Source organism: Diabrotica undecimpunctata, unplaced genomic scaffold (genome assembly GCF_040954645.1).
Source record: "Diabrotica undecimpunctata isolate CICGRU unplaced genomic scaffold, icDiaUnde3 ctg00002031.1, whole genome shotgun sequence".
NCBI lineage: Eukaryota > Metazoa > Arthropoda > Insecta > Coleoptera > Chrysomelidae > Diabrotica > Diabrotica undecimpunctata.
This window is the reverse complement of record NW_027313071.1, coordinates 3,855-21,422: the sequence shown is the minus strand read 5'-3', so window position 1 is coordinate 21,422 and position 17,568 is coordinate 3,855. Positions and strand designations below refer to the sequence as shown.

Genomic DNA, 17,568 nt, shown 5'->3' with positions numbered 1-17,568 from the left:
AAGAATATGTAGTTTTTAAACTCATAATCCCCTCGAAAACATCAGTCAGACTAAATTTCAGAATCTGGAAATCCACACTAATGCACATGCCCCGACCGACGACAAACTAGAAGACATTAAAGAACAGTTTTTCGAAGACCTAGAACAAGCCTACAGAAGATGCCCCAGAAATGACATTAAAATAGTGCTAGGTGACATGAATGCAAGAATAGGACGAGAGCATGTTTTTATGCCGACTATAGGAAGGCATAGCCTACACAACATCAGTAGCGATAATGGATTACGACTGATAAACTTAGCAGCAGCACTAAACATGACCGTCGCTAGCACCTATTTTGAACACAAGAATATACACAAGGTAACCTGGACCTCCCTGATTTAAGAACAACTAGTCAGATTGATCACATCTTAATAGATTCAAGACACGGAACGGACATAATAAACTGCAGAAGTTATAGAGGCGCAAACATAGACTCAGACCATTGTTTAGTGATCTCAACACTAAGGGCTAGAATTTCAAACTCCAACAAAGAAAAAGAAATAAATAGAAAGAAATGGAATGTACAGAAGCTGAGAGATGCAACTGTTGCAAAACAGTACTGGGAAAATGTTACCAATAGGTTAAGAAATCAAAGTCTAGGCGAAGAAGACCAGAGAGATATAGACTCATTCTGGAACAGGATAAGGGAAGATATTGAGTCAGCAGCACAAGATGAAATAGGAACAGAAACTTGTACCCGAAAAAATCACTGGTTTGACGATGAATGCAAAGACGCAACACAGAAAAAAAATGAAGCCTATGCAAAAATGCTTACCCGCCGAACTAGAACAAGTATAGAGAATTACCAGACAAAGAGAAGAGAAGAAAAGAAAATACACAGAATGAAGAAACGAAACCACTTAAAAAAAGGAACTTCAATATATAGAAAACCTCAACAGAGAGAAAGAATTCAGAACATTCTATAAGAAAGTTAACATCAACAGAAAAGAATTTAAGGAAAACACAAATCAATGTAGAAGTTTAAATGGCGATCTCTTAACAACAAGAACAGACGTACTAAACCGATGGACGGAATATTTTAACCAGATACTTAATATAGAGGAAGAAGAAAACCCGGAAGACGAAAGCTGCGAGGTAAGCGGAGCAGACGAGAGGGAGGAGGATCCACCAACGATCCTGGAAGTTAAAGACGCTGTAAACAAACTAGCCAGAAACAAATCACCCGGAATAGATAATCTCCCAGCGGAATTATATAAAGAAGGTGGCCACGATATCATAATAGCACTACAGCAGCTTATAAAAGAAATATGGATATAGAAGTCCCTTCCCAATGATTGGAATATTGGAATACTTTGTACCATACACAAAAAGGGAGATATCTTTGAATGCTCTAACCATCGAGGAATTAAGCTCCTAAATGCAGCGTATAAATATTCTCCAATATACTATGCCATCGTATGGCACCATATGCAGAGCGAATAATAGGACAATACCAGGCTGGTTTCAGAGGTGGTAAATCAACAATTCATCAGATTTCAACCCTAAGACAAATACTAGAGAAAACACTGGAATACGGTGTAGACACGCACCATATATTTATATACTACAAGGCAGCCTACGACTCTGTAAATAGAAGAGAATTGTTTAGAGCAATGATAGACCTAGGAGTACCAAATCAGTTGGTAAGTTTAACCAAACTAACCCTTGAAAAAGTTGAATGCAAAGTACGAATCCAGGGGAAACTCTCTGAATCTTTTAAAACAAATAACGGGCTACGTCAGGGAGACCCACTCTCCTGTATACCATTCAATCTAGCTCTGGAAAAAGTAATACGTACGTCACAAATTACAACTACCGGTTCAATATATAACAAATCTGTGCAAATTTTAGCATATGCTGATGATATCAATATTGTTGGGAGAACGGAAAACGCAGCACGAGAGACGTACGTAGCATTAAAGGAAGCGGCTACAAAAATGGGTTTAATAATAAACACCAATAAAACAAAATACATGAAAATAGGTACGCAACCACAAACACTACGGCCACTTGTTATAGAAAATGACGTCATCGAAGCAGTTAACGAATTTGTATACCTGGGAACGCTCGTCAATTCTGAAAATGACACTACCGCAGAGATAAACCGCAGAATTTGCACGGCTAATAGATGCTATTCTGGGCTTAATCTCCTTTTTAAATCTACAGTTATATCAAGAAATACAAAAGTAAAACTCTACAAAACAATAATACGCCCACTCCTAACATATGGTTCAGAAACCTGGACTTTAACAAAAAGCAATGAAAGCATGTTAGGATGTTTCGAAAGAAAAATACTAAGGCGCATCTATGGAGCGGTAAATGAAAACGGTGTCTGGAGAAGACGATACAACTTCGAACTCTATAGGATATACCAGGAACCAGATATCGTAAAACACATAAAGATAGGACGTCTGAGGTGGGTAGGCCATGTAATGCGGATGGAGCAAACCGACCCAGCTAGAAAAACGCTCCTTGATAGACCTATTGGTCAAAGAAGAAGACCCAGAACAAGATTCCTAGATAACATCGATGAAGACATGAGAAATATGGAAATACGTGCTTGGGGGAGGAAGGCGATGGATAGGGACGACTGGAGAAAAATTCTTGGGGAGGCTAGGACCCACACAGGGTTGTAAAGCCAAAATGATGATGATGATGGAAATCCACACTATAGTCCAATTTAAAATTAGGTAAATCATACTCACTATCATTATATGTACCTGAAAAATAACTGACAAATAGATTGACTATTTCATCACCAATCTGAGCTATTACATCCCCTCCTTTATTAGACATTACATTAGGATAAGCACTAGACCCACGTGTAGCACTAACATACATCCAAAAAGTGTGGGGATTACTTGAAAGATTTGCTTGAATATTCTCTAAATAGTTCTTATAACATACTGCTTGTAATGATTTACATCTTTCCCTTAACACCAAAAATTTCTCATATGAAGTGCCTGATGCTCTAAAATTCCTGTGAGCTAGTTTTTTCTGTATGACAAGCTCAATTAATTCTCGCGAAAACCAAACTGGAAAGTTTAATGATTTAAACCGTTTGATACGAACAAACATATTGATTACATCATACAAAATATGGTAAAAATTTTTTGTATGGAGCAATTAATAACTGATTTATCTAATACCTTGTTCCAAGGAATTGAGGTTAAATATTCATTTAAAATTTGATAATTACATTTTTTAAAATCATGACAGAAAACATCATATTTAAGAAACAAATTTAAATTGTCTGCATGTAACAATATAGTATAAGCTGAATGATGTTGCTAAATATTCAATAGAATATAAGTTGAAATCGACACAACTGTATCCCTCTGAGTACAGAAAACTAGATCTAAAAATTTATTATTAAGGTTAAGCATTTACTTGTGACGTATTTTGAAAATTGTTATAAATAATATTGAGATTATTATATTAAGATTATCCCAGGATGCCTAAGGTAGGTTGTAGTCACCACAAATACAGAATTCACAATCACTTAATCTATCCATTAAGTCCAACATACATGTGGAATGCTCCTCATATACTGACCCAGATGACCGTGGAGGAAAGTACACTGCACCAATGACTAACTTTTTTGTGCCACACATTACCTGTGTAAAAACATGTTCCACAGAAGAATCGGTAGGCCTAACCAACATTGAATAAAGGCGTTGATGAACAGCACAAACATAATAATAAACAACATAAAATTTGTATCAGCTTGATGGTAAAAATTCGATATCTTTTGATCCAAATGTCCTATCGACAAAAATCAAGATGCATTTATAAGGCAAAGAGTGCAGCTTTCGTACGCAGTTTTTGTGTTTTGCGGAGAATAAACTCAGTTTTTATGAAGGTGTTAAATAAATTAACGTATCGTGATTTTACCGTCGAGCTGATCAATTAATAATGATTGTCATATTTAAAGAGAGTAGGAGACCAAACAAAATGACGCCTGTGTTCAAAAGTGGATAGAAAATATTGAATATTTATAACTTTAATACGAATAATTATTTACGAAATCATACATAAAACATTAAAAAAAAAACGTTTTTTTTTTGTTAAGAAAAAAGCCTTGAGTAATGTAGTCTCTATATAGTCATTCATATTCATATTTTTCTTAGGGGATTTTCCAAAGAGTTCGATCCATGCATAGAACAAATAGTAAATGCGACTTTGGAGATTTTCAAGCAAGCCCGACTGAACTTACTGCCAACACCCGCAAAATCACACTATCTTTTCAATTTGAGAGATTTCTCTAGAGTAATACAGGTAGAGTATGCTTTTTTTATTATTTTTGTGCGATAACTTCTATTTTATTTATGAAAATAGATCAGCGATGGCAGGTATTTTTTTGTAAGATTTAGTTTTCGAGCATGGATTATATATGAATATATAATTATTATGGGTGATTTTAACGCACGTGTTGGTTATAGTTCCAGGAATAAAACAGCGATACAATGAAAATATTGGAAATGAAAACGGAAACCTTCTGATGGACCTCTGCAGCATAAAGGAAATACGTAATAAATAAAACATTTTTCTCTCACAAAGAACAATAGAAATACATTTTTAAAAACAGTAGAGGACAAAATCTATGAAAGCATGAAATAACAAAGAATCACAAGTTTTTAAAAAAAAATTTCTGATTAAAAATTATTTTAAATGTTCAATAGTCCCAATAGTTATAGTTCCTGCTAGTTCAGCGAGAACAATTCAGGAATCTAGTAAGATTTTTAGTTAATATACATACTAGTATATCTATTAAAAAATACCTACATGTTTACTGCAGAGAATTTGGTGTTGTGTTATTAGTTATTAACGATTCCCCTAAAAAATGCAACTTTTTAAAATTTCGTGCATAATATTCAACAAGTATGTGTTGATGATTTTTAGTTTCTTCCAGGTAAATAGCCATCTTCCATATATTTATTTTTTACTTATTTTTAGGGTGTTCTCTTATCAGTACCAGAAGCCATGGAGGATCTATTAGCTATAAAACGCTTATGGGTGCACGAGGTTTTAAGAGTATACTACGACAGACTTGTGGACCATGGGGATAGAGCATGGATTTTTCAAGCTTTAAGAAAAGTCTGTACGTCTTACCTGGAAGAAGATTTGGACGATTTGTTTATCAGACTGAAAAGACCTAACGTTCCGGTAAATATGTCTATATTAAAATTATTTGTTTGTTTTAGTTAATGAAAATTTTAAGCACTACTTTTAATGCCGTAAACTGTTTTGAAATCGCTTTCTGCTAACTTGTGGCACGCTGGCTATAATTAACATCCTTCGTGTTTATTCTTACATCAACACTTGCGGCAATACCTAAAAAGACTAATAGCCTAATTTATAGGTTACTAGAAAGCTTTGGACACTGTTCAACATGAGAAGTTAATAGCTATTTTGAGTAATACATGTCTGGATGGACGGGAAATTTGTACTGGAATAAAACAACTGGCATTAGAATTAAAGGCCAAAAATCTGAAGACATTCTTATTACGAGAGAAGTTCGCAGCAAATTTATACGCAGCAAATATTTTAGGAAAAACTGTAGAAGACAAAACAGATGATATACGGCAAAACGAAGTAGTCACCAACAATGAAGATACAACGATGAAACAGTTTTACTAGCAACGAATTCAGATGATTTACAGACACTTTTATAAGCTATAACAGATCACGGTAAATAAATGGCTTTAAAAGTAAAATGGATAGGCATCAGAAACAGTGACAAACAGTCACAATTATATAAATATTTGGACTGTTGTGTGAATGAACAATGGGAATTATCTCGTTTGTTTCGTTTTTTCTGTGGGTTCAGTTATTGTATGGTCTGCCTCTTCCTCTGGTAGATTGTCGTGTAAGTGATCGATGAAAAGCTTTATCTCTCCACCTGTAAAAAACATTGCTGGAGTGTATCTAGTTGCTTCATGTTGGGAGCTTCGGTAGGCTAGCTAACAGAGGTACCAGTTGGTCCCAGTCTGTCTGAATTTTATGTACAAGCGGAGACAGGAAGTTATGGATCGTCTGGTTATGTCTCTATGCTAATGAGAAGCCATCATGGTCTTCCAAGCTTCCGATTCGAAGTGGCGCTCCTAATCAGAATAAAGCAGAAGTGCAACCCCATGTCGGGAAACGACATTCTCAAGCAGAGCCTCACCAACTGTGATTGCTTCTTGGTTGGTTAGTAAAACTACTTCTGGACATTAGGAAAAATAGTCCATAACATCCATCAAATACTTATTACATGATGTTGTTATTGGAAATGGTCTTAAAATGTCAACAGCAACTTGTTCCCATGGAGTCCCGGTGATGTATTATTGGAGTTTTCCTTTCTTCCAAGTCTCGTTTTGGGTCCCTTCTTGGATACACACTGGTCACATCGTTTGCACCATTTTTCCACATCTTGCCGACAATTAACCTAATAATACTGTATCACGGTCTCTAGAGTCCTATTAATCCCAAAATGCCCATCGTAGTGGCTAACATGGAGTTTTGCAAGCACGTCCTTAAAACATGACCTTGGAAGAACAACTTGGGGCACTGTTTTTGTTCTATCTGCACTCTCCCATTTAAGAGTGAGAGTTTCATATCTTCACTTATACTTATAAAGCCTTTATTTTTGATAAAAGATTAATGAGAAACTCTCTGTCTTTTTAACGACGTTGCTCTTCAGCTTCTTTTTCTTCCCAATGACGTATCGCTTCAGGTTCTTTTCTTCCAGACGACATTGTTCCATTACGGTAATCGTAATCCGAATTGGCTCCATCTTGGTCTTGTATCTTGATTTTACCATACAAATTCTCGACAGTAACGTATTTAACTTCTTTCACTTAATCCCAATTTCTTCTGATACCAATTGTTACGTTTTTCTATGGGTTCAGGGATTAGATGAAGTACATCTATCTCTATCTATACATCTATACTCACTATAAAAAAACTAACTAATAGTAACTAAGTAACTAATATTCCATTAAAAATTATAAATACACCAACAATTTTCGCCTACACTAATATGGGTATCGCTTACAAACATACTTGTCTGATTACTGTCTATTCAAAGAGATGCTGCCGCTGTTTTTATACACGAACATATGTGCTAGAGATTGCCAGAGAAGGGATGAACGCCGAGTCAGCGATATCAACACAAAATTTCAGGAAAATATCGCGAGTAAAGCACTGATAGAACGCCAGGTAGAATTTTCGAGATAATTATAGGACCGTTATTACAGTCACATAACAATATTTTAACTAACAATGCGTTAAATTTCCTTAAAGAATACATATCACGTTACTGGTCGAAGAACAAGGCACTTAAAAAAGAGGAATTTAACCTTAAAACCTATTTTCTGTATCATTTTTAAACGTAGACATTATAAGTCTATGCTTTTAAAAAAGTATTGAATGTGGGTTATGTTTTCTTTAACTATTTATTAATAACGAGCATGTTTATGCCATTATTATGTAGCTAAAATATATAATAATTTGTGTATTTTTTATTCCGCACTTATGCGTCACTCGCCTAAATGATCAAATTGTTATCATATGTGTGCAAAATGTAGCAGTGTGTTTTGTATTGTTATTTTAAATAACATAATTTAACCATATAAGTAATAAATACGTATTATCACATCAATGAATAAAAACAATTTTAAACCATTTTCGATGTAATTTTCAGAGAAAGTATTTCTTTATTTTTTCGTTAAATTCGTTAACCATCATAATTTATTTTAATTTTTCTAATAATTATTCTACACGTGACGCATTTGTGCGGCAATTAAATCGTATGACGCATAATTGCGCCAAGTTAAGCGAAACGCTACAGTTAGTACTATTTTTTAAGGTTGGTGAAGTGGAGCTACGTAATCTCTTGTACTGCGATTTCGCAAATCCAAAAGCAGATCAAAGACATTACATGGAAGTTTTAGATCTAGAACAACTGACATCTATAGTGGAAGGATATTTGGCTGAATTTAATAATATGACCAAAAAGCCCATGAATCTGGTGTTGTTCAGGTAAAACCACTTTACAATTAATTTTACAATTTAATGAATAAAACTTAACGATTATTGTTATATTTCTTTATCACAATAATTCAAGATGTTGGGGTTTAAAAAATTTTTAAATCTTTCTCTGCAATGCAACATCTTTCACGAGGTACAAAAATCCGGATATATATAAGACCATAATACGACCAGCAGTCGCGTATGGAAGCGAAACATGGACGCTAACAAAAAGAGAAATAAATAAATTCCTGGTTTGGGAACGTAAAATTCTTCGAATGATATATGGCCCTTGCAGAGACAGCGTGACAAACGAATGGAGGGGCAGATACAATAACGAGCTACAACCTCTATTCGGAAAAGAAAATCTAGTCAGATATATAAAGGCCAATAGACTCAGATGGGCAGGGCATGTGATACGCAGTAACGACAATCGCATTATAAACAATGTGTTCTGGGACAGGAAAGAGGGAAGAAGGTTTGACGGGCGGCCTACAAAAAGGTGGAATGATGCAGTCAAAGAAGATCTAGAGAAAATGAGAGTGCGACAATGGGAATTACTGGCACAGGACCGACAAACATGGAAGGCAATAGTAAACGCGGCAAAGACTCACGAAGAGTTGTAGCGCCATTGATAATGATGATGGTTTTAAAAAATTTGCCCAAAAAGTAAATATTTACCAAGAAGTTGGTCTTCAAAGATAGTACCTAGTGGTTCTATAGGATCAGAAATTACTAAGTATTACATAAAAAGCTTTAATTAGAAGTAATAGAATATCACGTCTAAGACCAACTTTATAAGGCAAAAGAAACAGATAAAAAATGTTTATATACACAATAAATCTTATACATAGATTTCCCATTTCACTTTTAAATATTTTGAATATCAAATACTGTAAAAACTTACTTTCATACGACTAGACTATTTAATATTCAATTAGCAGCCCAGATCTGGCAAAGAGCATTTCTAGGAATTATTTCAAAGGAACTACGGTGTTTTGTATAAAACTTAGAGGTCACTGGTTAAATGAAATTAGAATTGTGAAAGAAATAATAAGTTAGACTTACTCACAATCAATTTAATTTAACTAATCGGACGACCGGTTTCGCTTTCTATAATATGCAAAGCATCATCAGGTCACGATACAAAGTTAAAATGCTGAAAACAATAATCCCATATTAGGGTGTTGTCTAATAAAGATAAAAAGCATAGGTAGGTGATATAAATTATATAAATTACAGTAATTATGCCAATATTACATGTCTGTGGTTTTATAAATGAATAAAAATAATAATAATAAAATGTTTAAGCAGACAAGGTAAGACCCACAAATTGGTAACATCGTCTATTAAACTGTAATGAATCAATAAATAAATAAACAACTAAATAACATTACTTACATGCCGGTACTCTATTAATTGATGGTTGAAGGAACATGGTTCAAACTATCTTGGATTGTTGATTGGAGAATTCAGGTTAACTATTGTAATTGTTTAACGGTAAACTGGGAAGTTCTTGAGGAGACAGATTTTATCCAATGAAGTAGAGATAGGTGGAATGTATTGTTTGTTTTATGAAAGTAATGTTCTATACCATTAATTTATTTAAAGTTAACTTAAAGAATAGACTTAAATAACTTTAAATAAATTAATGGTATAGAACATTACTTTCATAAAACAAACAATACATTCCACCTATCTCTACTTCATTGGATAAAATCTGTCTCCTCAAGAACTTCCCAGTTTACCGTTAAACAATTACAATAGTTAACCTGAATTCTCCAATCAACAATCCAAGATAGTTTGAACCATGTTCCTTCAACCATCAATTAATAGAGTACCGGCATGTAAGTAATGTTATTTAGTTGTTTATTTATTTATTGATTCATTACAGTTTAATAGACGATGTTACCAATTTGTGGGTCTTACCTTGTCTGCTTAAACATTTTATTATTATTATTTTTATTCATTTAAAAATCCACAGACATGTAATATTGGCATAATTACTGTAATTTATATAATTTATATCACCTACCTATGCTTTTTATCTTTATTAGACAACACCCTAATATGGGATTATTGTTTTCAGCATTTTAACTTTGTATCGTGACCTGATGATGCTTTGCATATTATAGAAAGCGAAACCGGTCGTCCGATTAGTTAAATTAAATTGATTGTGAGTAAGTCTAACTTATTATTTCTTTCACCTTTTGAAATGGACTCACACAAGCAACACATTCATGATTTGAAATTAGAATTATTAAGAGAGGAAAAATGCAATATTTTGACTGTAAATAAAGGTAGCGAAAAAAGCAAATATTTAATTGTGAATACATTACGAGAATTAACTGGCTTTAACTCAATACTGTTAACTCTACAAAGAACATAGACTTACCTTTTGGTATATTCATAGTCAGTGGAGTCGCGTAGGTACCACGTCGCGACGACGGGACGCCGAGGCTCGATAGAGGACCAATATAAACTGGGCGCGTTACGTTCGCTGTCTCATGATGAAGTGTTTCGCATTTCTTGAGACGGTCAGAAACCCTCTGGCCACGCTTCGAGGTGGTCCGTAGCGCGAGGGTATACCACTATACTGATAAAAATCACTCTATTGTATTGCGATTTTAAATGGCAATAATCCAACTTAATGGTCACAGTAATATGATACTTTTGAAAAATAACAAAAGAGAAAGTCAAATTCTTTGAACTAAAAACAGACTAAATGTGCTAGCCAGTTTAACAATAAAATTTTACGAAATTTTAATACCTTAACAGAAAATAATATCTTTTTAAAGCAAAGTAGTTAAAATATACCATTAAATTAGATCATATTATAGTACAGTAAAAGACAGTAAAAAAATGTAAACTATGAAAATAAATACTACATACTTTCCAAACATACCTACCACAATCAATTAGTCGATTCATTTCGTTTCAGATTTGCTATTGAGCACTTGTCCAAAATATGTAGGATCCTGAAGTCGCCCAGAAGCCACGGATTATGCGTTGGTGTAGGAGGATCAGGACGACAATCGTTGACGCGCTTAGCGGCTCATATTGCTGAGTACGATTTGTTCCAAGTTGAAATTACTAGGCAGTATGGCATCAACGAATGGCGGGAGGATGTTAAGGGTATTCTTAGAAGAACTAGTGCGACAGATTTACACGGTAAGTATCACTAGAGTTTTATAATTTTATACAATCTATATCAGCCAAATGGGGAATAAGAGCTTCTCATTCAACCTGAATAGCCATCTAAAAGTACGATAATATATACAGTATCACTGAAACGTCACTGTTACAATAACACTGAATATTGTTCTGAAGCTATTTTCTTGTGGCATTTTAAAGTAATTACACTAATTACTATTTAAATGGGAATAAGCCATAATTAAAGGTTAAAGTACGTTTATTGACGTTTCTGTTTATTTCCGAAGTCGAAATTGAAACGTACTCTGAGATAGCGCGTCCTTTAATGGTGGATTACTCCCATTTAAATAATAATAACACTGAAATCCCATCTCCAATTAAAATAAGTACAAAAGCAAAAGTAGTCATGAATTTAAATAATGCTTTGCATTTTTTATACTGACCAGCCTCAAATAATGGTCAAAATATAACAAAAAATACCGGCGCCCATTTGTAATGCGATACCATCATTGAAGTGATCATAAAAACTGTAAACAAGTCGTTAATTAGGTGTTAACTGCCCATAAAATATTTTATTTCTTTCTTAACGAGTGACATTGATTGATTTATTGTTTTCAAACGAAAACGGCTGCTGAAATATTCACACTTTTTTACCTAAATAGTAAGTGTCAACATATTTAAAAAAATATAAAAAAATGCCCCGATTCTCTTTTAATTTATGCGTGATGGTCGAATCGTAAATATAAATTTATTATTCTTTAATAATCCAGTCAAATTAGGAAAATAGTTTTATTTTAATAATTAATTGACACTTTTGAAAGAGTAAATAGGTGTCTAAAATTGTCTTCAGTAAATTTAATTAATACCTTTCCCCCCAGCCTCCCGGCGTCAAATTCTTTTAAACCTTTGAATCCGGTCTTAAAATGTAATATGGCCCCTCCCGATGTACGGAAATAATACAGTGTCTCTGAAGATCTCTAAATTATGTATGAAGCTTTGAAAACGTGGTGTTTTAGAAGATTGCTCAAAATTCCATGCGTGGACCATTTTAGAAACGAAGAGGTCCTAAAAATACTTAATTTTTGGAGAGAATTACTAAATCTATTCAAAGGTTTCATATTTGGGTCAAATTTTAAGAAATTATGTATAAGTCACTAAGTGCCATCTTAACGGACAAAATTGATGGCAAATTGCAACATTCATGGTTTAAGAACATACGAAACTGGTGCGATATATCTAAAGCACAATAATCAGAGGAATGGAAGAGGGATTCCTATGCATTCCACAACCTTCATTATCACGTACATGCTAACATGTTGCATAGCCCATCTCTTACATAGGGTAGTCAATATCAATCTTTAGATTACCATGTTCTTTAGATCTATTACAGACCATGTTTGAGATTTAAATTCTCTGGTAGAGCTTGATCTTCTGAAAAAAACCCTCGGTTCATGTCGACAGCCATGTTTCTGTATCTCTCTGCATATTTGAGAGATGTAATCAGCTTTGTCTTTGCGGCACTGTTTTCTGATTTCTTTTGATAACGCTCTGTATTCCTCGTTTATCCGTATCTAGTTTCATGTTCTTTTTTGCGTTGAATCACAGTTCACGTATTATCGGATATCCACAGCTTACGGCCCGTGGAAACCGCTGCCTCACAGTCTTTTACAGCCTCGATTACCTTATCTTTGAGATAGATCCAAGTGCTTTCAGGATCACTATCTACTTGGTCTAAAGAAAGAACTTCTTCTAGGTTTTGTTGGAAGTAATTGATTTTTAGTGGATTTAGAGACATGACTTTCTTAAGGGTCTTCTTTTGGAGACTTTAAAACGAAGTCGAACGATCAATACCCGTCTGCGCCATGTTTTACAGTTAATGGCCGACGACTTCCATCTTGATCTTATTAGGATGTAGTCTATTTGATTTCTTGTTCGTCTATCTAAGATTGTAATTGTAAGATGTTGTTCTTCACAGAACTCCACTAGACGGTCGCTATTCTCATTTCTCTATCCCAGTCTATTCTTGCCCAGCACTCCTTCAATATTTTCATTAGATGACTCTACTTTGGCGTTAAGGGTCTCCTAAAATTATGATTAATTCACAATTCGGAATGGCTCTACAGTTTCCTCTAGACGACCATAGAACCTGTTGATGTCTTCTTCTTGTGAAGCTGTTGTAGGAGCGTATACCTGAGCGTATATCTGCACAAGGTGTAGGATATTAGTGGATACTAGCGGACCAACTCGACATCGAGTTTTTTTAAATGAAATTTTTATTTTGCGAGAAAAATTAAGAGATCAATACAAACAATATAAGCAAGAATATACATAACATTCATCAATAATAATGCAAGTAAAAAGTGTATTAAATATCACGAAATATTTCGTCGAAAACAATGTTTTTTGTTACAAGTTAAAACTGGTTTTATGCGCGTTTCGGGTCACTTCCGGTGTCGGATCGGAACCGGAAGTACATATTTAGATTCGTCTCGACGAGACCTTTCGATCCATATATACATTGTGGGGTCTAAAACTTAAAGTAAATTTTAACTTCCGGTCATCTCAAAACCGGAAGTGAATTTTTGTACCAAAAGTATATTTTGACAATCTCATACGTAATACTAATAATATTTCGAAAAAATATTTTAATTATCTAATATGGTTTTTGAGTAAAGTGGTGGACAAGAAAAGGGCTTAGCGTTTTAGTATATAAGATTCTCATTTTAATAGATATTATGCTGTCATCAACAGTATTATATCCAATTATGCAGTCGTTCAGTTTAGAAGGTACAATTATTGCGACTCCATTTGTACTTGTGACCATTAAAAGAAGACTTTCACTAGACCATTACGATCGAAATATTTTTATTCTAGGTAATAAAAGTAGACTGAAATTTAGTTGAAAATATGTAATGGTTGGTTATGTAAAAGCCATATCCTGATTTTTTTAGGAATGGAAGTCATTCATTGAAGATTTTAACAAGTAATAAAGCATTGGAATATGCCTAGAATTTAAGAAAAAGGATAACAGATATTTATACAGTGTTATTAATTTTAAGTTAAAGAAGTATATTATAACAAATATTTAAGTCGATTGTGTTTTATGGGTTTTATAGATGTAGACTTTTAAAAAGGGTCATTTTTACGCTGTAATCAGTATACATAACTACGGCTCCTGGACAAATTGAAAGATTCTAGTGAGCTGCATATTTCCTGTTACAGCTTTGCTCGATTAGAAATTATCTGAATACAAATCACAGAAAAATAAAATACTAGTGCTTCCTTGAAGGTTTATCCATACACTGATACACTGATGATAACGGAAAAGCATACAATTGTCTTTTGCATACACAGAGTCAAATTTGCTTAAAAACATAAATGAATTTGTTCATATCTGAAATTGATCGTATTTTTTAGGTGTTTTCCTATTTTCTGACACACAAATCAAAGAAGAAGCCTTTCTGGAAGACGTCAGCAATTTTGATGAACTCCGGCGAAGTACCCAACGTCTTTACATCCGAAGAAAAAGTGGAACTGTGCGAAAAAATGCGGCAACTCGACAGGCAGCGCGACAAATCTATGCAGACGGACGGAAGCCCACCCGCACTGTTTAACTTCTTTGTTCAAATTGTGAGGGAACAGCTTCATTTGATACTTACGATGAGTCCGATTGGGGAAAGTTTTAGAACTAGGGTAGAAAGTTTCCAGCGTTAGTGAATTGCTGCACCATCGATTGGTTTCAGGTATGTTTGATGTTTATTGTGTTTGGTTATGCAGCTTTTTAATTCTTTTGAACTAATTTTTCTATTATTTTTTTTTAAATAATCTGTTACTTTCTGCCATTCGATCTTTGTGTGCGATCTCTTTTACTCTTCTCAGAAAAGTACTATTTATGCACTCATTCTAAGTCAAACTCAAACTATTTTTCAACAGAGAATACTCGTTTGGAAAATTTCCTGTTCTCCTCCAAAAATTACAAACCAAAGTTTTTTAAATTCCAAAATCTTGCCAGTACATTTCTTTTAGATGCCCAACGAACACTGCAAGACCAATTCGCTTTCCTGACCCGTTTCTTCTTCAAAGAGTTCTAGGGAATCGTCGTTCATTGGTAACTTGAGCGTATATTTTATTGATACAGACTAAATTACCGATGACATAATATGTCATAAATTTCCTTGTTGGTATCTGAGAAATAAAGCTTATCCAAACCTGTTCACAAAGGACAATTCCAACAAAAGAAATATAAAATAACCTTTATTTTAGTCTTGGCCTAAAGATGCTCTTCTAGCAGTAGCAACGAGATTTCTAGGAGAGATAGAACTGACAGAAATAGAAAGAAAAGTTTGCATTGACATGTGTCAAATCTTCCACGTCTCCACTCAAAATTTGTCCAACGAATACATGCTCAGACTAAATCGACACAACTATGTTACGCCCACATCCTACCTAGAGATGATCAGCACGTTCAAGACTTTCCTTACAAAACAAAGAACGTAAGTAAACTAGATCTTATAACATTAGAAAATTGTTATCTAAAGCTTCATTAAGGCAATATTTAGTATTCATGTAATCCAACATTTTCCTTGGTGGTTGCCTTTTCCCTTTAAGGTCTACCTTCGTTTGTGGCACTACATGTTGAGTTTTCTGTGAAGTCGACACATTCATGCTGTACGTGCCCCTTCCCATATAAGTTATCCCAACGTTAGATTGATAAGAAAATTAAATTTTACACTCTCGGTGACATGTTTATAATTTTCTCGTCGATTTTTCACTATAATGCGTCTTAATGCCCTTCTATCTGCTTAGGTTATTTTACTTTTTCGTACATTTCTAGGTTTTGTGACGACCGAACCTGTAGTTTTGTATCTTCTGACTATATTTCTTACACTATAGCGTGACAATTGCAACATATTCGCGATTTACGAATGGGATTTTCCAGAATTAAAAACTCTAATAATAATTGAACAAATTTTCTCATCGATAACTTTACCTCGACCCATTGTATAATCCACAAACGGCAAAAAGCTTGAAGCTACTACAAAATACATTTGACATTAATTGACAATATTATTGTTTTAATGTCATTTTTCCATAGCTAGCTCTGGATTTAACGTAATTATGAAAAAATCAACGTATGTTGACATAAGTGAATGCATAGCCAGGGTTTAGTGAATTTTTTTTTATTGTTGAACATAAATAAACAACAATAAGGGTAATGTTAATATTAATAAATATTAATAAAAATTGCAAATTCCATAAGTGGGCCAACTGATATGGGAAGGGGCTCGTAATGTAAATGAATGTAGGCTTTTAAAGAAAAAAATAAAGGCTTTCATACTTTCTACTGTATAATATGCCGCCCTTTGTGTAGCTTTACTATAAATCTTTAAATCTACTCCTAGGGAAGTTCTACAAGGAAAACATCGTTATGAAGTAGGCTTAGAAAAACTAGAGGCAGCAGGAGCCGAGGTAGCAGTAATGCAAGCCGCCCTCGAAGCCTTACAACCCCAATTAGTAGTAGCCGCACATAACGTAGAAGAAACGTTGAAAACTGTCGAGGCCGAGTCACATGAAGCTGCTGTGGTCGAGAGACACATCCAAGAGGACGAAGCTGTGGCCAATGAGCAGGCCAAAGAGTCTCAAGCTATCAAAGACGATTGCGATGCAAATCTGGCCGAAGCAATGCCGATATTGAATGCAGCGTTGGCAGCTTTGAACACTCTAACGCCAGCTGATATTAGTGTTGTCAAAACGATGAAAAATCCGCCGAAAGGGATTAAGTTGGTGATGGAAGCTGTCCTGTATATTGAAGGTTGGTTTAATATTGTATAAAATTTCTTGTGGTATCACATTTTTTATCAAATATCCTCACATTATGTTATGTAAATGATGTTAAACGCCAAGTTGTAAAGAGTTCAAATTGGTAAGGAGGAAAAGAGATCCTAAGCTAAGGGTATTAGTGCCTTATGTAGTTGATGATAGAAGGAATAGTGAATTGATAAGATGCTGATGGTAATGATGAAAGTCCATGGGTGTATCTTAAGGAATTAAATTTAAAATAGGCTTACAAGGAGCATAATTAGATTATTTAGTTACAATAATTATATATTCAAGACTGTTATATTGGAGGGCTCAGAAGCCAATCAGTGTAAGTCAATTTTCACTAAAAATTCAGTTACGTACTGAAGATTCCTTCTAACAGTTAAAACTTTCTACAGACAAAATGCCTAAGGCAATACTTCACAGGAAAACCAACAGATGGAGGTACTTTATCAGAAATAAACTGAAAAATGTTCGGAAGTCATTTAGTGTATGTCATAGTGTGATTTGAATTTTATTTCACCTTTTTATCGGTTATAATG

General features: G+C 34.2%; 1 protein-coding gene across 1 annotated transcript; it reads left to right on the top strand.

Moving 5' to 3' along the window:
- Positions 1–4,170: 4,170 nt before the first annotated feature.
- On the top strand, positions 4,171–16,994 carry LOC140431807 (dynein axonemal heavy chain 7-like; the record flags this gene model as incomplete). The annotated part of the gene is made up of 7 exons (XM_072519687.1): positions 4,171–4,318; positions 4,997–5,206; positions 7,893–8,065; positions 10,995–11,224; positions 14,624–14,949; positions 15,470–15,699; positions 16,609–16,994. Coding segments are annotated over 5 exons (958 nt in total), but the record flags the coding sequence as incomplete, so codon positions are not given.
- Positions 16,995–17,568: the final 574 nt, after the last annotated feature.